Source organism: Pongo abelii, chromosome 23 (assembly GCF_028885655.2).
Source record: "Pongo abelii isolate AG06213 chromosome 23, NHGRI_mPonAbe1-v2.0_pri, whole genome shotgun sequence".
Classification (NCBI taxonomy): domain Eukaryota; kingdom Metazoa; phylum Chordata; class Mammalia; order Primates; family Hominidae; genus Pongo; species Pongo abelii.
Window position 1 is genome coordinate 31,377,537 of NC_085929.1, and position 18,266 is coordinate 31,395,802.

At 47.8% G+C, this 18,266-nt stretch overlaps 2 protein-coding genes across 9 annotated transcripts in view; one reads left to right on the top strand and one right to left on the bottom strand.

Moving 5' to 3' along the window:
• SGSM1 (small G protein signaling modulator 1) overlaps positions 1-2,844 on the top strand; it is a 119,550-nt gene extending 116,706 nt beyond the window's left edge. For all 8 annotated transcript variants that reach the window (XM_024240028.3, XM_024240027.3, XM_063722810.1 and 5 more), the window contains one exon: positions 181-2,844. In XM_024240028.3, the coding sequence (XP_024095796.3) occupies positions 181-269 (89 nt within the window). In that variant the 3' untranslated portion in view covers positions 270-2,844. The remainder of the gene's footprint in view (positions 1-180) is intronic.
• A 7,962-nt stretch (positions 2,845-10,806) lies between these two features.
• On the bottom strand, positions 10,807-15,518 carry LHFPL7 (LHFPL tetraspan subfamily member 7). The gene is made up of 3 exons (XM_024240029.3): positions 15,301-15,518; positions 14,187-14,325; positions 10,807-11,553 (listed from the first exon to the last, which is right to left on the bottom strand). The coding sequence occupies exons 1-3, from the start codon at positions 15,499-15,501 to the stop codon at positions 11,291-11,293; spliced, it is 603 nt and encodes a 200-aa protein (XP_024095797.3). The 5' UTR covers positions 15,502-15,518; the 3' UTR covers positions 10,807-11,290.
• Between the last annotated feature and the right edge of the window lie 2,748 nt (positions 15,519-18,266).

An 18,266-nucleotide genomic window follows, 5' to 3' on the forward strand; every position in this document is an offset into this window, starting at 1 on the left:
CAGTCCCCAGTTTGCAGATGAGGAAACTGAGGTCCAGAGGTAGAGGCCTTCTCCAGGGCGTCTGCTTCCTGAGCCAATCTGTGATGGAGACGCCCCCAGAGAAGCCTCCAGGGGCTGGAATTGTACCCTAAGACTGGACACAGAAGGAGGCTCATGAGATTTTTCCTTCTGCTCTTTCAGAAATGGCTGAGCGACACAACACCAAGCAAGTCCTGAAGCTGGCGCGGGACCTCGTGTACAAGGTGCAGACTCTGATTGAGAACAAGTGAGGGGCACCTCACCCCGGCAGCCTCAGCCAAGCTGCCCCCGCTGTTCCTCTGCTTACTTTTCCTCCTGGCTGGACAGCCACCCCTGGAGCGGGGTCCTGGTGTCTGTTCACAAGCATGGAGTTCAGTGCGCAAAGAAACTACCCTGACTTTTACTTTTGGGCAGGTGGGGTGGAGGGAGTACCCCTTCAATTCAGCCTTACATTTTCCTGTTTGACCAAAGATTGCCCAAGTCTGGCGTTCCTCCCTTGCAGGAGGTGGGGGTTGTTGGTGAAGGAAGAGCCATCTTTGTTTGCTGGTGCCCAGAATGGTCTCCTCTTCTTCTTTCCCTATCCTTCTAAACTGTCTTGTAAGATGAGACCTGGGGAGGGAATTTCTTTTTGGAAATTGGTGTAGAAGAGGTGTGTGGGGCTACCTCTATGCTCCTCTGCAAGGGGTCTTTGGCGAAGTTCTGGACATGGCTAAAGATTGACTTAGAGATTGACCCTCCACCTCGACATTACTGACATTTGGGGCCAGGTGATTCTTTTGAGGGGACTGTCCCCTGCATTGTAGGATGCTGAGCAGCATCGTGGGCCTCACCAGATGCCAGTAGTGCCATCCCCCACCCATACCCCTGGTTGTGACAGCCCCCAAAAATGTCTCTAGACATTGCGAAATGTTCCCTGCAGGGAAAAATTGCCCCCATTTGAGAACCACTGGCTTGGAGGAGGGACTACAAATGTACTCCCTCCCTCATTCTTTTGATGCTAAGCCACCCTGGTCCTGAGGCTTCCCCTCACTTAGAAAAGGCACATAGGAGGCCGGGCATGGTGGCTCACGCCTGTAATCCCAGCACTTTGGGAGGCCAAGGCGGGCGGATCACAAGTTCAGGAGTTTTGAGACCAGCCTGGCCAACATAGTGAAACCCTGTCTCTACTAAAAATACAAAAAATTAGCTGGGTGTGGTGGCGGGCACCTGTAATCCCAGCTACTTGGGAGGCTGAGGCAGGAGAATCACTTGAACCTGGGAGGTGGAGGTTGCAGTGAGCTGAGATCGCGCCACTGCACTCCAGCCTGGGCGACAGAGCGAGACTCCGTCTCAAAAAAAAAAAAAGACAAGACACACAAGAGTCCCTCGCACATCTCTCTTGGAGTCTGGGATTCCATCTGTTGTATTTTCTCCTTTTTTCTCCTGTCTGATGCCAGAAGATACTTTTCTTCTTTTCAAGAAAAGCATCTCCCCACATAGGCGGTGGACCCAAAAAGTGTCTGTAGGCATGAGACGATCAGAGCTCTTTGGGGTCCTGCTCAGAGCCCCCCAGGCAGGGCAGAGTCTGTATCCTGCTGCCATCTTGCAAGGGAAAACCTCCTCTCCTTCTAAGTATTGGGTCTTGGAAAGGTGTGTGTTTGGTGAAAGCCACTTAATGGTGGTGGGGTGCGGCTTTTCTCTAAGCGCAATTACTCACTCAGGCCAAAGGAGGAAAAGGAAGGCAGAGGTCAGCTAGGGTAGAGGGTGATGTGTGTTTTCCTTGGGAAACATCTGCTGACGAACTGGGTCCAGGGCCATGCTAGGTCTGGGAACAGTCCTCTCCAGGTCTTCACACAGAGTATCACCAATCCACAAACAGACCCGAAGTGAGCTAGTTTACTCTGCCTACCTGTCCTTTCGATAGAGCAGTCTTGCCCGCTCTTCTGTTCTGAGAATGCACCCGGAATGGGGGAAACCCAGCAAGCAGCAGAGAGAAAGTCTCTTCCCGGGAGACCTGCTGCCTCTAGGGTGGTCAAAGAATGGCAGCTGGGATTTTGGAGAGGGGAGAGGATAGGTAAAGCAATGTATTGAAGCATTTGCAGAGGGGTGTATTAGTCCTCCCACCCTGAGCACACCGGGATGGGGATGCATCCTTGCCTTGTGTGCTTGTAAAGGCTTTTTTCCCTCGGTATAGCAACTTCAACTGCACCTGAACCTCCAACCTCTGCCCAACGTCTGGTGCAGGGTGGATAGAGGTCTAGTCAGCCCTTACTTCCTGAAGAGAGCTCTGTGGGAGACTCGAGGCTACAGTAGCCTTCCCGGCTCCCACCTCCTACCCTACCCCCACCAAAGCAGAAACGGGAGACGGCAACGTTCTGGCTGCCATTAGACTTGCGTCTCCCTCCCCTATGTCCCCCAGCTTCCCAAGACAGGAAGAAATGTGCAGAAGGCCCCTCCGGAGAAAACTGTATTTTGCCGTTCAGCTGTTCTTTACAGAGGATGTTATTTTAGTGAGACCCGGGTCCCAGACCTTCTGATTCCTATTTATTTTTTTAACAGACTAGTCTCAAAGTACAGCACAAAATCTCTTCTCTGCCTTCTCTTGTGATGTTCCAGAGAGCATCTGTGGTTGTGATTTGGAATAAGTCGTATTTATTTGGTTTACTGTGCCTGTTCAGATCTCTGTATGTTGTGTGTGTTTCTGTGTCCTGGAATTGGATGCGTGGGAGTTGTTCTGTCCGCGGAGTGCACTCTTTTTTTCAGTGTGGCCCACATATCTTGTAAATGTTTGCTGAAGAGTTGTGTCTATATAGAGAGAAAATATATATAAATAGAGAAATATGTGAATCTGTTTTTTTGTCTTTTTTTTTTTAATTTGAAAGAAAGAAATGCTTGCTTCTGAAGACTGTGTCCTGCCACTCACACCCCAGTGACCCTATATGGGGTGAGATTTTTGCAATAGCTGCCTGGCCTTTTCCCAGAAAAGGTGAATCACTTCTGACCTCTTGTATTAGTTGGCTCTTACCACAAGTAATGCTGCATTACAAATGACCCAAAACGTAGTGGTTTAAAACAGCCATGTATTTAGCTCATAATTCTGTGGGTCAGCATCCCAGGCTAAGTTCAGCTGGGAGGTTCTTCTGTTCTCAGACTTCATGTGTCTGTGGCCAGCTGATGTCCAGATGGCAACTCTGCTTCTGATGGTTGTCTGGCTGTTGGCTAGGGCAGTGGGGGAAACTGGGTTTCGCATCTCGCATCCTCCAGCAGGCTAGCTTAGGCTTGTTTACATGGCTATGATGGCTGATCCTGGAAGGTAAGCAGAAACACATGCTGTCTCTTGGTCTCAGCTTCTCTGGCATAAAGTCATTTCTGCCACATTCTGTTGGTCAGAGTAAGTCACGTGACTAAGCCCAGCTTCAAAGGGTAGGGAAATAGACTGTACTTTCTGATGAGAGTCTCTGGAAAGTGACACTGAAAAGGAGCATGGGCCAGGCACAGTGGCTCACCCCTGTAATTCCAGCACTTTGGGAGGCCAAAGCAGGAGGATCACTTGAGGCCAAGAGTTCAAGATCAGCCTGGGCAACATAATGAGACTTCGTCTCTCCAAAAAAAAAAAAAAATTGAAATTAGCTGGACGTGGTAGCATGTATCTATGTGTCTGTGGTCCCAGCTACTCAGGAGGCTGAAGTGGGAGGATTGCTTGAGTCCAGGAGACAGAGGCTGCAGTGAGACATGGTCATGCTACGGTGCCTCAGCCTGGGTGACAATGCAAAATCTTGTCTCAAAAAAAGAAAAGGGGCATGGATCCAGGCTGGGAGATAATTGAGGCCATTTTTGCAAAGAGTCTACCACATTCCCAAAGGTCCAGTGCACAAGAGGGGTTCCCAGTCAGCCATTTGACATGAGAGCATAGCTCTAAATTAACACTTCCCTGAATCCCAACTGCTGAGCTAGCTTATTTCTCACCTCCAATGCTCCCAAAGACAACGAGTTCATTTCCCCCAACATCGCTGGTTCTCACTCATGGCTGCCATTCAGAACTATAGTCATCAGGCAGTGAGCACCTTGCACAGATCTCCACCTCCATCAGTCTCTAAACATGGACTGAGGAAAACTAGTTTTCAGCTACGGAAGCACAGCCTGATTTAATATAATGAGCACCATCAAAACTTCAGATTTTAAATAGAAAAAGATTTCCAACTAAGCCAGCAAAGTAGAGGAGGAGTTTGCAGGTGGCATTGGCTGCCTGGGTATGCCACATCACCACTTTCTTGGAAGACTCCCAGCAGAGGCAAGAATGAAACCCACAGCAGCTGGCAGGTGGGGGCTCTTTTAGTTGGAACATATGCTTCCTCCTGGGGGAAGCCTCTCAGAGCAAATACTGGTCCTGATGTTGCCACTGTCCCTTGAAGCCTCCAGTCTCATTTCTCTGACTTCAACCTGAAATCTGTCCATGGGCTCTCCTCCTGGAGGGCGCCACTGTTGTTTGCAGCTGCCTCGCACGGCCAGACCTTGGGGAGTGCTGGGCACTTGTTGCGTGTGCACAGATGCCTGGTCACATGCACTATTGGCCTTTGATCATTGGCAGTATATTTTACAGGGAAAAAAAATCCTAAGAGAACATTTTCGCTTTTGTAAAGGCTTTTCTAAATACATGCACTCGGGCTGGGTACGGTGGTTCACTCCTGTAATCCCAGCGCTTTGGGAGGCCGAGGTGGGCGGATCACCCGAGGTCAGGAGTTCAAGACCATCCTGGCTAACACGGTGAAACCTCGTCTCTACTAAAAATACAAAAAAATTAGCCGGGTGTGGTGGCGGGTGCCTATAATCCCAGCTGCTCAGATCACGCCACTGCACTCCAGCCTGGGCGACAAGAGCGAAACTCCGTCTCAATAAATAAATAAATAAATACACTTGAACTTTGCATAGGTGCGAAAAGATGGGTGTTGGATCATGAGGCACATTTTCACGACTCAGTGGGGCTGAAGAAGTGGTCTTGGTTTCCATGGGCACCTGTAGTTGGCATCGTGGCCCCCACTCTTCTCCTCTTCATCCCCCTTTCCTGCACCTCTTTCTCTTTTCCTTCCCCTTCATCATATTCCTTTCCTCCTCCCCCTTCTCTCTCCCCTTCTTTTGCCTCCTCTCCTTATATCAAAGAGCACTTGGATAGTGTCTGTGCTCACATTTTCTACCTGAATGATGCTGGTCTTACACAGAGCAAGACTGCAGTGTGAAGTCCTTTCTGGATGCTCCAATTTTTTTTTAAACCATCTGCCATTTCCTTTTCTCCTAGAATTTTCCTTTTGGCTTATAGGAAAGAACTTCGGGCAGTTGAGAAGCACTTTTCATGCCAAGAATTTGGGAGACCCTCGCCTTTCCATTTCAGAACAGCTGGCAGCCATGTTAATGCCATTTTATTTTATCTTCCTTCTTCCCCTCTGTCCTTCTCTCCAAGGCCTGAGATCTCGGTAGCCCAGGGGGAAGGGAAGTAAGGGTGTAATCAGGGACTGTGATGGGATTTCTCTTCTCTCTCATCTTTTTTTTTCTTTTCATCAGATGCTCTTAGAATAGAAGTTCGCTGTCTTGGCTGGCCATGGTGGCTCACACCTGTAATCCCACCACTTTGGGAGGCCAAGGCAAGTGGATTACCTGAGGTCAGGAGTTCGAGACCATTTTGGCCAACATGGTGAAACCCTGTCTCTACTAAAAATACAAAAATTAGCCAGGCATGGTAGCGAGTGCCTGTAATCCCAGCTACTTGGGAAGCTGAGGCAGGAGAATCACTTGAACCCAGGAGGTGGAGGTTGCAGTGAGCCAAGATCACGCCACTGCACTCCAGCCTGGGCAACGAGTGAATCTCCGTCTCAAAAAAAAGAATAGAATGTGGCTGTCAAAGGAAATAATGATTATTTTACAAAATAGTATTTCTTACCAAAGGCTTTGAGTCTGAAGCCTGTTCTTTCTCTCTCTCAGAGAGATGTAGCAAGAGTTTGAGAGGCATTGAAGACATGCTAGTACCCCGTGAGCCTTTCTTCTTGGAGGATTCAAAGGGGAGTTGAAACAAGAATGACTTTCTCTGCTGGGCGCGGTGGCTCACGCCTGTAATCCCAACACTTTGGGAGGCTGAGGCGGGTAGATCACCAGGTCAGGAGATCCAGACCATCCTGGTCAACATGGTGAAACCCTGTCTCTACTAAAAATACAAAAATTAGTCAGGTGTGTTGGAGGGAGAGAGCGCCTGTAATCCCAGCTACTCAGGAGGCTGAAGCAGGATAATAGCTTGGGCGGAGGTTGCAGTAAGCCGAGATCATGCCACTGCACTCCAGCCTGGCGACAGAGCGAGACTGTGTCTCAAAAAAAAAAAAGAAAGAAAGAATGACTTTCTCACCATACCAACTAAAATCATGTCATATAGCTCTGTCCACATATTCGGGGAACAATAATGTAGGATCCCAGATCTGGTACTATGGGTGTGTGGCCTTGGGCAAGTGCCTTTACCTCTGTGAACCCAGAAAATCTGAGGCAGGTCTCAGTTAATTTAGAAAGTTTATTTTGCCAAGGTTGAGGACGTGCCTGTGACACAGACTCAGGAAGTCCTGATGACATGTGCCCAAGGTGGTCAGGGCACAGCTTGGTTTTATACATCTTAGGGAGAAATGAGACATCAATCAATATATGTAAGAAGTACATTGGTTCGGTCTGGAAAGGCGAAACAACTTGAAGCAAAGACAGGAAGACTTGAAGTGGGGAAGGAGCTTACAGGTCACAGATGGGTGAGACACAAACGGTTGCATTCTTTTCAGTTTCTGATTAGCCTTTCCAAAGGTGGCAATCAGATATGCATCTAGCTCAGTGAGCAGAGAGCTAACTTTGAATGGAATGAGAGGTATGTTTGCCCTAAGCAGTTTCCAGCTGCAGTTTTCCTTAGTGATTTGGAGTAGTTTCCTTTCACACCTCTTAGCCTCAGTTTCCACTTCTGCAAAATGGAGATAATAATGCCTCCTTTGGTTCTGGACTCAGTCTTGGCCCCTCCACCCTCATTCACTGGAACTCTCTGCCCCTCAGCATCACTGAGGATGGGGGTGGGAAGCCATTTGTCCTGAGTTCCCATCGTCTACCTTTCTTAGGTTCTCAAGTGAAACTTTGACACTTAAGAGAATGCGGCTGTAGGAGGAGAACTCCGGAAAGGGTGAGCCTTGGACCCTTCTGGGCTATGTCTTAGAGAAACTCCGAAATTTGGTATGATGAGGCCGTCAGTTCTTGGCAGGAGCATCATCTACACTGACACTGTGGTCTGCATCTGATTCTGCTGTCAGGAAAGGGCTCCCAGCTCCCCATCTTTTTGGCTTCCAAGCCACTGTGCATATTGAGAGCTTGAGCCCAGGACAGATATAAACTCTAGAGGAGCACAATTTGACACTTTTTGAAGTGCCAGCTTGCCAGTCCATTTCTAAGTCAACTCCAGCAGAATTCAAATGACCAACAGGATTGTGGAGACTTTCCATTACATAAGGATGTGGTACAGGGACGCTCCAATGTCTACCTGGCTTTCTTTTTTCAAATTTGTGGGCACAGTAATTTCCAGGCTTTGTAGGTGCAGGGCTCCTTGCAAACAATGGATGCCTTTTGTTTTGATGAAGAGAAAATTACAGCACTCCCTCTATTGTCAAATAAAGACAGAGTCTGTCTGTAACTGGTTTTGCTTTACCGGCTGGAGAATCATTCCCTTTGGCATTGCTGAAACAGTTCAAAGAGAAAATTAAGAAACTTGGGGGCCATAGTGACATTATTATAGAGAAGAGGCAGCATGTTCCAAGCACCAGTAGGTGATGTGCAGACTGAGTTTGAGCTTCTATTTGCTGGCTTCCACTTGCCTCTCCTTGTACTGGGATCTGCCCGAGGCTTAAGGAATCTTCCCACATGAGACAGATTTGCACTGAAGTGCTGCTGCTAACACTTGAAATGAACCACTGGTCTTCAGTCCATTTGAACCCCTTGGGGTATCTTCCTAGATTTGCTATTACTTTTTTTTCTGTTGTTCTATTCTGTTTTAAAAAAGCTGTCAAGTTGTTCTTATTGTTCGTACTGAAAGATAAATAACAAGCTGTGTTCTCTGTGATCTATGTGTCTTCAGAACAATGGAATCACTCCTGGGGGTTGTTCATGTATATTCTTGGGTGGGTGTTTGAAGCCAAAAGAGTTTGATTATGATGAGCTGGATGGATGGGGACAGAGGAAACAAATCCAGGTGTTTGCATCTATCACAGAGTCTGACAGACCTGGGTTCAAATCCCAGCTCTGCCACTGATCAGCTGTGTGGCCTGGGGCAAGTAATTTTACCTCTCTGAGCCTTGCTTTTGACTTCTGTGAAATTGGGATAAGAAAGACTCCCTTAAAGAGAGAACTGGCCATTGAGTGTTTCTGTCTGCTCAGCATCCTTCCCTCCTTCTGGTACCAGCACCCCCTCAACTTTGGGGAACTATAACAGTGGCCTTCTAGTGAGACTCCTGACATGGCCCTCCCTGCCCAGGGGTGAGCACATGACCCATTGCAGGCCGATCAGACCCCTTCCCTGGGATTTATATATACCAAGAGAGGAAAGAGAAGTTCATTCTTTACTCTGGGGCAGCTATGCTAGGAGATGCCAACCTAGAGCTGCCTAAGACCATGTCTTCTGCAGATAGGAGTCAAGTATGGCTGGGTCCAGATGTTCAAATGAAGTTCTTAGAGCTCCACCTCTCTCCATTCGTGCTTCTATTCTCCTCCATACTAGCTTCCACAGAGCCCATGCCCAACTCTGAATCAATCATTCTGACCAGGCTTGATTTGCCAGAAGGGCTCATTTATCCATCTTAAAGCCCAAGGTGGCCACAGAGTGGCTGTGGGTCATTTTTTTTTTTTTTTTTTTTTTGAGACATAGTCTCACTCTGTCGCCAGGCTAGATGGAGTATAGTGGCACAATCTCGGCTTACTGCAACCTCTGCCTCCAAAGTTCAAGCAATTCTCCTGCCTCAGCCTCCAGAGTAGCTGGGACTACAGGTGTGTGCCACCTCCCCCAGCTAATTTTTGTATTTTTAGTAGAGATGGAGTTTCACCATGTCGGTCAGGTTGGTCTCGATCTCTTGACCTCATGATCCACCCACCTCGGCCTCCCAAAGTGCTGGGATTACAGGCGTAAGCCACGGCGCCTGGCCAACTGTGGGTCATTTTTTACAGGAAGATTAGGGTACTGCTCCCGAAGAAGAGCAATGCGTCAACACAGAAGAAATCGACAGATTGACTCCTGGCAGAGGAAGCAGCATGTGCCAAGCTGTAGAGGCGGGAATGTTCCCAGACCAAACTGAGGGTCAGGCTGCGATTTCTCATGGCCCAATAGCGAGATGCAGATGAACTGGGGAGAAAGAGAGTTTCTATTTCCGTAACCAGTTACAGGGAGAAGGTCTGGAAATTATTGCCAGACCAATTCAAAATTACAAAGTTTTCCAGAGCTTATATATTCTAAGTTATATGTCTACATGTAAGTGTGCATTCATCTAAAGATGTAAGTGGGCTGGGCGCGGTGGCTCATGCCTGTAATCCCAGCACTTTGGGAGCCTGTGATGAGTGGATCGCCTGAGGTCAGGGGCTCGAGACCAGCCTGGCCAACATGGTGAAACCCCATCCCTACTAAAAATACAAAAAAATTAGCTGGGTGTGGTGGCACATGCCTGTAATCTCAGCTAATCAGGAGGTTGAGGCAGGAGACTCGCTTGAACCCAGGAGGCAGTGGTTGCAGTGAGCTGAGATCACGCCATTGGACTCCAGCCTGGGCAACAAGAACAAAACTCCATGTCAAAATTAATTAATTAATTAACTAACTTCTTTTAATCTGTAACTAAGGTCTGAGTCTCAAAGACCTTCCTTTGGAGCCTCAGTAAATTTACTAATCTAAATGGGTCCAAGTAATGGGATGATTACCCTTATCTTGTCTCCTGCTAAATCACGGGGATTTGGGGGGTTCCTTCAGACCTCTAATAAAGTTGTTTGTGGAGGCCTGGGGAGTCTCTTCAGACCCCCAGTAAAATTTGTTTAATCCTAAAATGGGTCGTGTTAGGAATTCCTTCGTTACTTTGTCATGCTTTGAGGCCCAGGAAAGGCCTAGGCAAAACTCTTGGTGGGCTTTTGTTACATTCCAGCCTTTGTATAAGGGCACTGACTTTTAACATTAAACTTAACCACTCAGTCAGTGCTGAAACAGTTGTTATGGAGGCCTGCATTTGGTGAGTCCTGGCCTGCCACAGGAATAGGACTTCTGTGGGCTTAGAAGTTTACTGTGGCTAGAAGGAGAGGCACAGGGGTTGGGTGGGTGACAAGAGCCTGAAGAGAGAGGTTGGAAATGGATTCTAAAGGGTCCCAGGTAACAGTGTAGTTTCCACATCAATGGGATTATTTGCATAAGGGGTGAGAAAGGTCCTTAACTCCTTCTCCCCAACCCAACATTGGCTCAAATTTTTTTTTTCTTTTTTGAAACAGAGTCTCCCTGTGTCTCCCACGTGGGAGTGCAGCGGTGCGATCTCAGCTCACTGCAACCTCCGCCTCCCGTGTTCAAGCAATTCTCCTGCCTCAGCCTCCTGAGTAGCTGGGACTACAGGCATGCACCACCACGCCCAGCTAATTTTTGTATTTTTAGTAGAGATGGGGTTTCACCATATTGGCCAGACTGGTCTCGAACTCCCGACCTCATGATCCACCCGTCTCAGCCTCCCAAAGTGCTGGGATTACAAGTGTGAGCCATCGCTCCCAGCCTATTGGCTCAAAATCTTATACATAATAGGCACTCACTAAATACTTGATGAGAAAATAAATAATTTTCAAATTTTCTAAAACAAGGAAGAATTATAAAAAGAGAAGGGAGAGAGAATATGCACATGCCAATTAAACAATTTAGTTTTTGAGTGACAACCATGAACTCAGAATTAGCCTGGGCACTTTTCATGAAGATGTTGAATTCTCAGCACAGTCCTTGAGGTAAGGATTGTAATAATAGTAGACAATGTTTATTGAACGCTATGTGCCAGACATGGTGCAAAGTGCTTTATTTACATAGAGTATCTCCAGTGAATTCTCAGAACAACCTTATGAGGTAGGTATGATTTCAACTTTCATTTTCCGGAAGAAAAAACTGTTCCAGAGAGGTAAAGTGGCTTGCCTGAAGTCACACAGCAAGAAGGAGCAGAGATGGGATTTGAAGTTGGCTACATGATGATTTCATAAAACTCTGGAGTGTGCCCTTTGTGCTCCTCCCAGGAGATTTTTATTTGTTCATTTCTGGCACAAGGATGATTCTCTCGGTGGCACTGGAGAAGATAATGGTCCTCCCTTGGACCTTGGTCGTGTAGGGCCAGCTGATGATGGGCAGGAGGCTGGCCAGGACTGCATTGAGGATAGCAGTCGTGTAACCCCAACCCAGCCGGCACTTCCCACCATAATACATGGAGGAGGCTTTGCACACTTCCTTGACAAATGGGCAGGCAAGGCCGATTGGGAAAATCAGCAGACCCACAATCATGGCAGTAGCTGGAGATATCAGGAAGGAAAGATAATGTGTTGGCCAAGGGGCACCTCACTAACTTTCCATCCCACGACTCATCTACCCTATATCCACCCATCCATCTATCCACCCACCCATTCATTCATTTGCTTATTTATTGGCTCATCTCTCCTTTTGTCTACGCACTCATTCAACTATGCTTCCAACTATCTGTCCCTTCACTAACCCATCCATTCAAACATACTCTTACCCACTTATTTTCTCTATCCTTCTATCTACATATCCATTCACACATCCGTCCTTCTATCCATCTTCCTACTTAACCACCTGCCTCCCACCCATCCATCCTTCTATCCATCTTCCTACTTAACCACCTGCCTCCCACCCATCCATCTGCCCACCCATCATCCACCCTCATCTTCCATTCATCCATCCAGTATACCCATTTTCCTTATCCATCCACTAAAATATCCACCCATTCATTCATTGTTCATCCATCCACTTACCAACCCACTCATTTATGCAATTCCCTAACCCACCCATCCATGCATTCACTTATTTATTGGCTCATCTCTCCTTTTATCCACCCAGTCACTCAACTACACTTCCACCCTTCTGTCCATCTGCTCATCCATCCACTCAACCATGTTCATCTCCACTTATTCTCTCCATCCCTCTATCCACCTATTTATTCGCTCATTCATTCATCTGTCCATCTGCCTACTTAGCCACTTGCCTCCCACCAATCCATCCATCCACCCATCCCTCATCCTACATCCGTCCAACTATATTCCATTCTATCCATTTTTCCTATCATGCCATCCATCCATCCATATTCCATTCTATCCATTTTTCCTATCCTGCCATCCATCCATCCATCCACCAGTCCATCCATCCATCCATTCATCCATCCACCAATGTATCCATCTATTCATCCATCAGTTCATCCATCCACTTATCAACACACTCATTCATCCATTCACCAGCTTACCCATGCAATCACGTGTTCATTCATCAAAACTGTTAAGAGGTGCTGCAGTGGACATTAATGATACTAATGAAATGACTAGACACCTTCTTGCTTCCAGGGCACTCATAACAGAAATCAGAAGATCCCCTGGCCTCGCTTGCTGCTCTCCAGCCACCCTTGTCTACTTTCAGTTCCCTGCACATGCCTTGCTCCCTTGTCTCTATGCCTTTGTTCTTCATGTTCCCATTACCAGAAATGCCCTTGTACTCTTGGCTAACTTCTACTCATTCTTCCAGACTTGCCTCAGGTGGGACCTCCTCCAAGAGGCTTGCCTTAACCCATCCATACACTGGGCCCATCCATACACTGGGTCAGGTGCTTCCTGGAGTTTTTTCTAGCATCCTTTGCTCATCCCCATCATGTGAAATATCCACTGACTGATGCCCTCCAACCCCCCGCCCGCCCACCAACTAGACACTGCAAGCAAGCCTAGGACAAGGATCATGTCTCCATCAATTGACTCAGCAAATGTTTATTGGGCACCCATTATGTATGAAGCACTGTGCTAGGGGCTGGTGATAACAAGGCAGACAGACATGTCCTTGTCCTCATGGAGCTGATGTTCTTTGGAGAAAAAGGGACAATAATCAAGTAGGCAGATTAGATATTTCAGGTAAGTATGTGCTATGAAAAATATAAAGCAAAGTAAGAAGATGGAGAATCTAAGGAGAGGGAAGATCCCTTAGCTAGAAGTCATGGAAGACCTCATGGAGGCAGTGATATCTGAGCAGAGCCCGTAATGAAGTGAGTAGCAAGACCTGCGAAAATCTGGGCAAAGAAGAGTCCAGCAGAGGGAGCAAGCATGGTGTATATGAGCAACAGATTGCAAATCAGAATAGCCAGAGCACGCTGAGCCTGGCAGAGGAAGGAAGAGATGAGATTGGTGAGGGACTGGGGACTGGGTTAGGTGGAGCCTCATAGGCTACGGTAAGAAGTTCAGATTTTGCTCTGAGTATGATGGGAAGTGATTGGAGGGTGGATAAGCCAGTCTGAGTGGCATGATCTGATGTCAGCTTAACAGGACTCTTTTGTCCAGTGTGTGGCCAAATAGACACTAAGGGGGAGCAGTGAGAGCAGTGAGACCTGTGAGGTGCTTATTGCTGTAATCCAGGCAAGAGATGGTGGAGCATTAATTGAATGAAGATTGCAATGAAGACCTGGCTAGTACATTCAAAAGCTATGTATAAATTACAGAAAAGAGACCCTTCTCAAGAGATGCAGTCTTGCAGGTTCACAGTTTAGCAAGTGAAGTATGGGCTAGATTTCAGCATCTTCTCACTTCTCAGCTGGGCATGCTTGCACAGTGCACAACATCCCCAACTGTGTATGGTGGCCCTGGTAAGGATGACACGAAGTGGATGGATGAGAGAGAAACAAAGGGGGACAGATTATTAGGATTGGGTCAGCTAAGAGCAGGAGTGGGTGACACTAAGGATGCCATCTCTCCCTCCCCCTGATTTCTGGCTTGCCAAAGGACCAGGAATAGTCAACAATCCTAGGGTTTATCTCTGAGATCTGACCCAAGAGGCCAGGCTCTGCTCACAGACTCATTCATTCATTCATTCATTCATTCATTCATTCCATAAGTATGTCTAGAGCACTGACTATGTGCCTCTGCATTGGATTTACCTGCCACTGCCTGCACCCCTGGCATTGGAACACTGCTTCTCCTTGGGCACAGCCCTTTGGGGGCCACAGCCCAAGACAGGAGGAAAATTGCATTGAAGGCCAGCAGGAGCCAGCCTCCGAGGAGCATCACAGCTGACACCTGCAGGGAAGAGACAGAAAGAAGGGTGTTGGCTGGGACAGGGGCAGGTGGATGCTCCCTCTGCTCATTGACCAGCTTCTGAGTCCTCGCAGCATGTGGTTTGTGCTATTATGATCTCCATTTTACATAAAAAGAAACTGTCCAAGAAAATAAACTGTCCAATAAAAGTCCAAGAAATTGAAGTCATTTGCCTCAGAACACATGGGTAATTAAGTGGTAGAGCCAGAATTAAGATCCACATTGACTGACTAGCATATAGTACCTTTATTAAGCACTTGCTACATGCCAGGATCATCAGGAGAGGCACCCGGTAGCTGCTGTTACATCACCCTTATAACGATCAATTTTGAAGGCTGTATATTCTTCCTTAGAGGTGCTGGACTAGGAGTCCTTTCCCATTCTCCCCATTGTTGATTTTGGCAATGTGCATCATAGCAGGGACTTTAATACCTTAGCTTTCATTTTTAAACCTAGTAGTGTTTAGAGGGTGGCCAGGTAAGAAAGAGTGTGCAGGTTGTACACTGCACAACTCTCAGAGACGCATTGGGGACCATCATAGATTTGCAAACTGATTACAGTGACTTTCCAGCAGATGGCAGTAGAGCATCCTAAAGAAGGGGCACCTTTTCCTAATTTGCACGAAGGTGCTATATTGGCTGGCAGCTGCCTTTGGAATCATCCTGCATGTCTGCTAAATTATCAGTAGCCGGACCCCACCCCACGCCTACGGAGAAGGGGCTCTGGGTGGAGCACAGAACTTGGCATTTTTGCAAAGTTGCACAGGTGTTTCTGAAGGGCTGTCAGGTTGAAGAACCTCTGTGCTCAGTTCTAAGGAGAGTAATGGCAAATTCGAAGCCACTGGGGACACTCAGGCAGCGAGGAAAGCCTCCTCGAATTCCGCTCAGCCAGCTTTCCTGCCCTGATGAGTTTAAACGAGCCCCTGAAGACCCAGTGACTTGGTGAGCCAGCTCTCACCTTCCAGGCAAAGTCAGAAATATCCTCCAGTGAACTGAAGGTCACGCAGCTCTGGTTCCAACTGTTGCCCTGAGGCCAGGAGCAGTAGGTGAGGATGCCAAAGGAGAAGGTCGGGGTCTGGAACCAGGCAGGGGAGATGAGGCTGAGGGCTGAGGTGCAGGTCAGAGAGAACCCCAGAGCTACCCACACGCTGCTCAACATTTGGCAGTATTGCTGACCTAGGAGTCAACAGGGAAGATTACTGATGGAGACTGCAGGGACAAGGACAGAAACGGGCTGGCAGAGGTGCTCCCTAGCCAGGGATCTGGTGTTATGATCAGACCCCAGATCATCAGCCCCCCTTGAGCATGGAGATGCAAATGGGAGGTACTAATAACTGTGGTCTGGTAGTAGGGGTTACTTTGCCCTAACAAATTCTAGAAGTACAACCCCCAAGTCCTAGAATAAATGTTGAACATTTGCCCCTCCACCTTCTGCATGGCACATCATCCTCACTGGTCCAAGCAGGGCTCTTCTCATATTCTGTCCATCCTTTCGTTTGTTCATTTGTTCGTTCGTTCATTCATTTATCCTTTTTTTTTTTTTTTTTTTTTTTTTGAGACGGAGTCTCACTCTGTCGCCCAGGCTGGAGTGCAGTGGTGCGATCTTGGCTCACCGCAAGCTCCGCCTCCTGGGTTAACGCCATTCTCCTGCTTCAGCCTCCGGAGTAGCTGGGACTACAGGCGCCCGCCACCACGCCCAGCTAATTTTTTGTATTTTTAGTAGAGACGGGGTTCCACCGTGTTAGCCAGGATGGTCTCGATCTCCTGACCTTGTGATCCGCCCGCCTCAGCCTTCCAAAGTGCTGAGATTACAGGCGTGAGCCACCGCGCCCGGCCCATTTATCCATTCTTCCATCGAACCTCCTCTGTTCAAAAGGGCTGCTTCTACCCAGTCGGGGCACGTTTTAAAAATTCACACACATGGCCCGGCGCGGTGGCTCACGCCTGTAATCCCAGCACTTTGAGAGGCCGAGGCGGGCGGATCACGAGGTCAGGAGATCGAGAACATCCTGGCTAACACAGTGAAACCCCGTCTCTACTAAAAATACAAAAAAAAAAAAAAAAGTAGCCAGGCGTGGTGGCGGGCGCCTGTAGTCCCAGCTACTCGGGAGGCTGAGGCAGGAGAATGGCGTGAACCGGCGACGCGGAGCTTGCAGTGAGCAGAGATCGCGCCGCTGCTCTCCAGCCTGGGCGACAGAGTCAGACTCCGTCTCAAAAAAAAAAAAAAAAAAAAATTAACACACATAGGCCGGGCGCTGTGGCTCACGCCTGTAATCTCAGCCCTTTGGGAGGCCGAGGCGGGCAGATCACGAGGTCAGGAGATCGAGACCATCCTGGTTAACACGGTGAAACCCCGTCTCTACTAAAAATACAAAAAAAAAAAAAAAAAATTAGCCGGGTGTAGTGAAGGGCGCCTGTAGTCCCAGCTATTCAGGAGGCTGAGGCAAGAAAATGGCGTGAACCCAGGAGGCGGAGCTTGCAGTGAGCCGAGATCACGCTACTGCACTCCAGCCTGGGCAACAGAGCAAGACTCCGTCTCAAAAAAAAAAAAAATAATTCACACACATATGCCCGTCCGTCCTTCCTTCCTTCCTTCCATCCTTCCATCCTTCCTTCCTTTTCTCTCTTTCCTTTCTTTCTCTTTCTTTCTTTATCCTTCCTTCCTTACTTCCTTCCTTACTTCCCTCCTTCCTTCTCTCTCCCTCCCTCCCTCCTTCCCTTCCCTTCTCCTTCCTTCCTTCCTTCTCTGTCTTTCTTTCTTTCTTTCAGAGAAAAAAGGCTGGAATGCAGTGCATGATCATAGCTCACTGCCACCTCAAACTCCTGGGCTCAAGTGATCCTCCCACCTGCTGAGTAGCTGGGACTACTGGGGCAGCTAATTTTTATTTATTTTTATTTTTTGCAGAGACGTTCCATCACATGTGGCTAATTAGAAACCTTTTTTCTTTTTTGTGGAAACAGGGTCTCCCTATATTGGCCAGGCTGGCCTCAAGCAACACAGATGCTGTTTATAGCAGCCACCTTGTTTTTTTTTATTTTACTTATTTAATGTATGTCATTTTGTTTGCAAAATTGGTGTGGTGCCGTATGCATGCATTTCTCATTGCTGGTATTTTCTTTCATCGCTGGTATTTTCTTTTTCTTTTTTTTTTTTTTTTTTTTGAGACGGAGTCTTGCTCTGTCACCCAGGCTGGAGTGCAGTGGCATGATCTTGGCTCACTGCAAGCTCCGCCTCCCGGGTTCACGCCATTTTCCTGCCTCAGCCTCCCGAGTAGCTGGGACTACAGGCGCCGCCACCATGCCCGGCTAATTTTTTTGTATTTTTAGTAGAGATGGGGTTTCGCCGTGTTAGCCAGGATGTTCTCGATCTCCTGACCTCGTGATCCACCTGCCTCGGCCTCCCAAAGTGCTGGGATTACAGGCGTGAGCCACGGCGCCGGGCCCTTCTCATTGCTGGTATTTTCTTTTTTCTTTTTTTTTTTTGAAACAGAGTCTTGCTGTGTGTCGCCCAGGCTGGAATGCAGTGATGCCATGTTGGCTTATTGCAACCTCTGCCTCCCAGATTCAAACAGTTCTCCTGCCTCAGCCTCCCAAGTAGCTGGGACTACAGGCACATGCCACCACACCTGGCTAATTTTTGTATTTTTAGTAGAGACGGGGTTTCACCATGTTGGCCAGGCTAGCATTACGTATTGCATTCTGCGTCTTACTTTTGGACTGAAACACCATGGATTTAGGATGGATTCATGTTGCCATGTATACACCTGTTCTACTTGTCTTGGTTTGGGTTCCCTTGAAGCAGATCCCAAGGGCCTCACCTCCTGATATCATCACCTTGGGGGTTAGGGTTTCAACATATAAATTTTGGGCGGACACAAATATTCAGTCCATAGTAAGACTCTAGTGAGAATCTGGGAATGTGGT

Excerpts from the sequence above, each read along its gene's own strand:
- LHFPL7 (XM_024240029.3), bottom strand. The coding sequence starts at position 15,501 with ATGTTGAGCAGCGTGTGGGTAGCTCTGGGGTTCTCTCTGACCTGCACC. Across the intron at positions 14,326-15,300 it reads TTTCTGACTTTGCCTGGAAG|GTGTCAGCTGTGATGCTCCT; the intron begins GTGAGAGCTGGC and ends TCTTCCCTGCAG. Across the intron at positions 11,554-14,186 it reads AGGGGTGCAGGCAGTGGCAG|CTACTGCCATGATTGTGGGT; the intron begins GTAAATCCAATG and ends TGATATCTCCAG.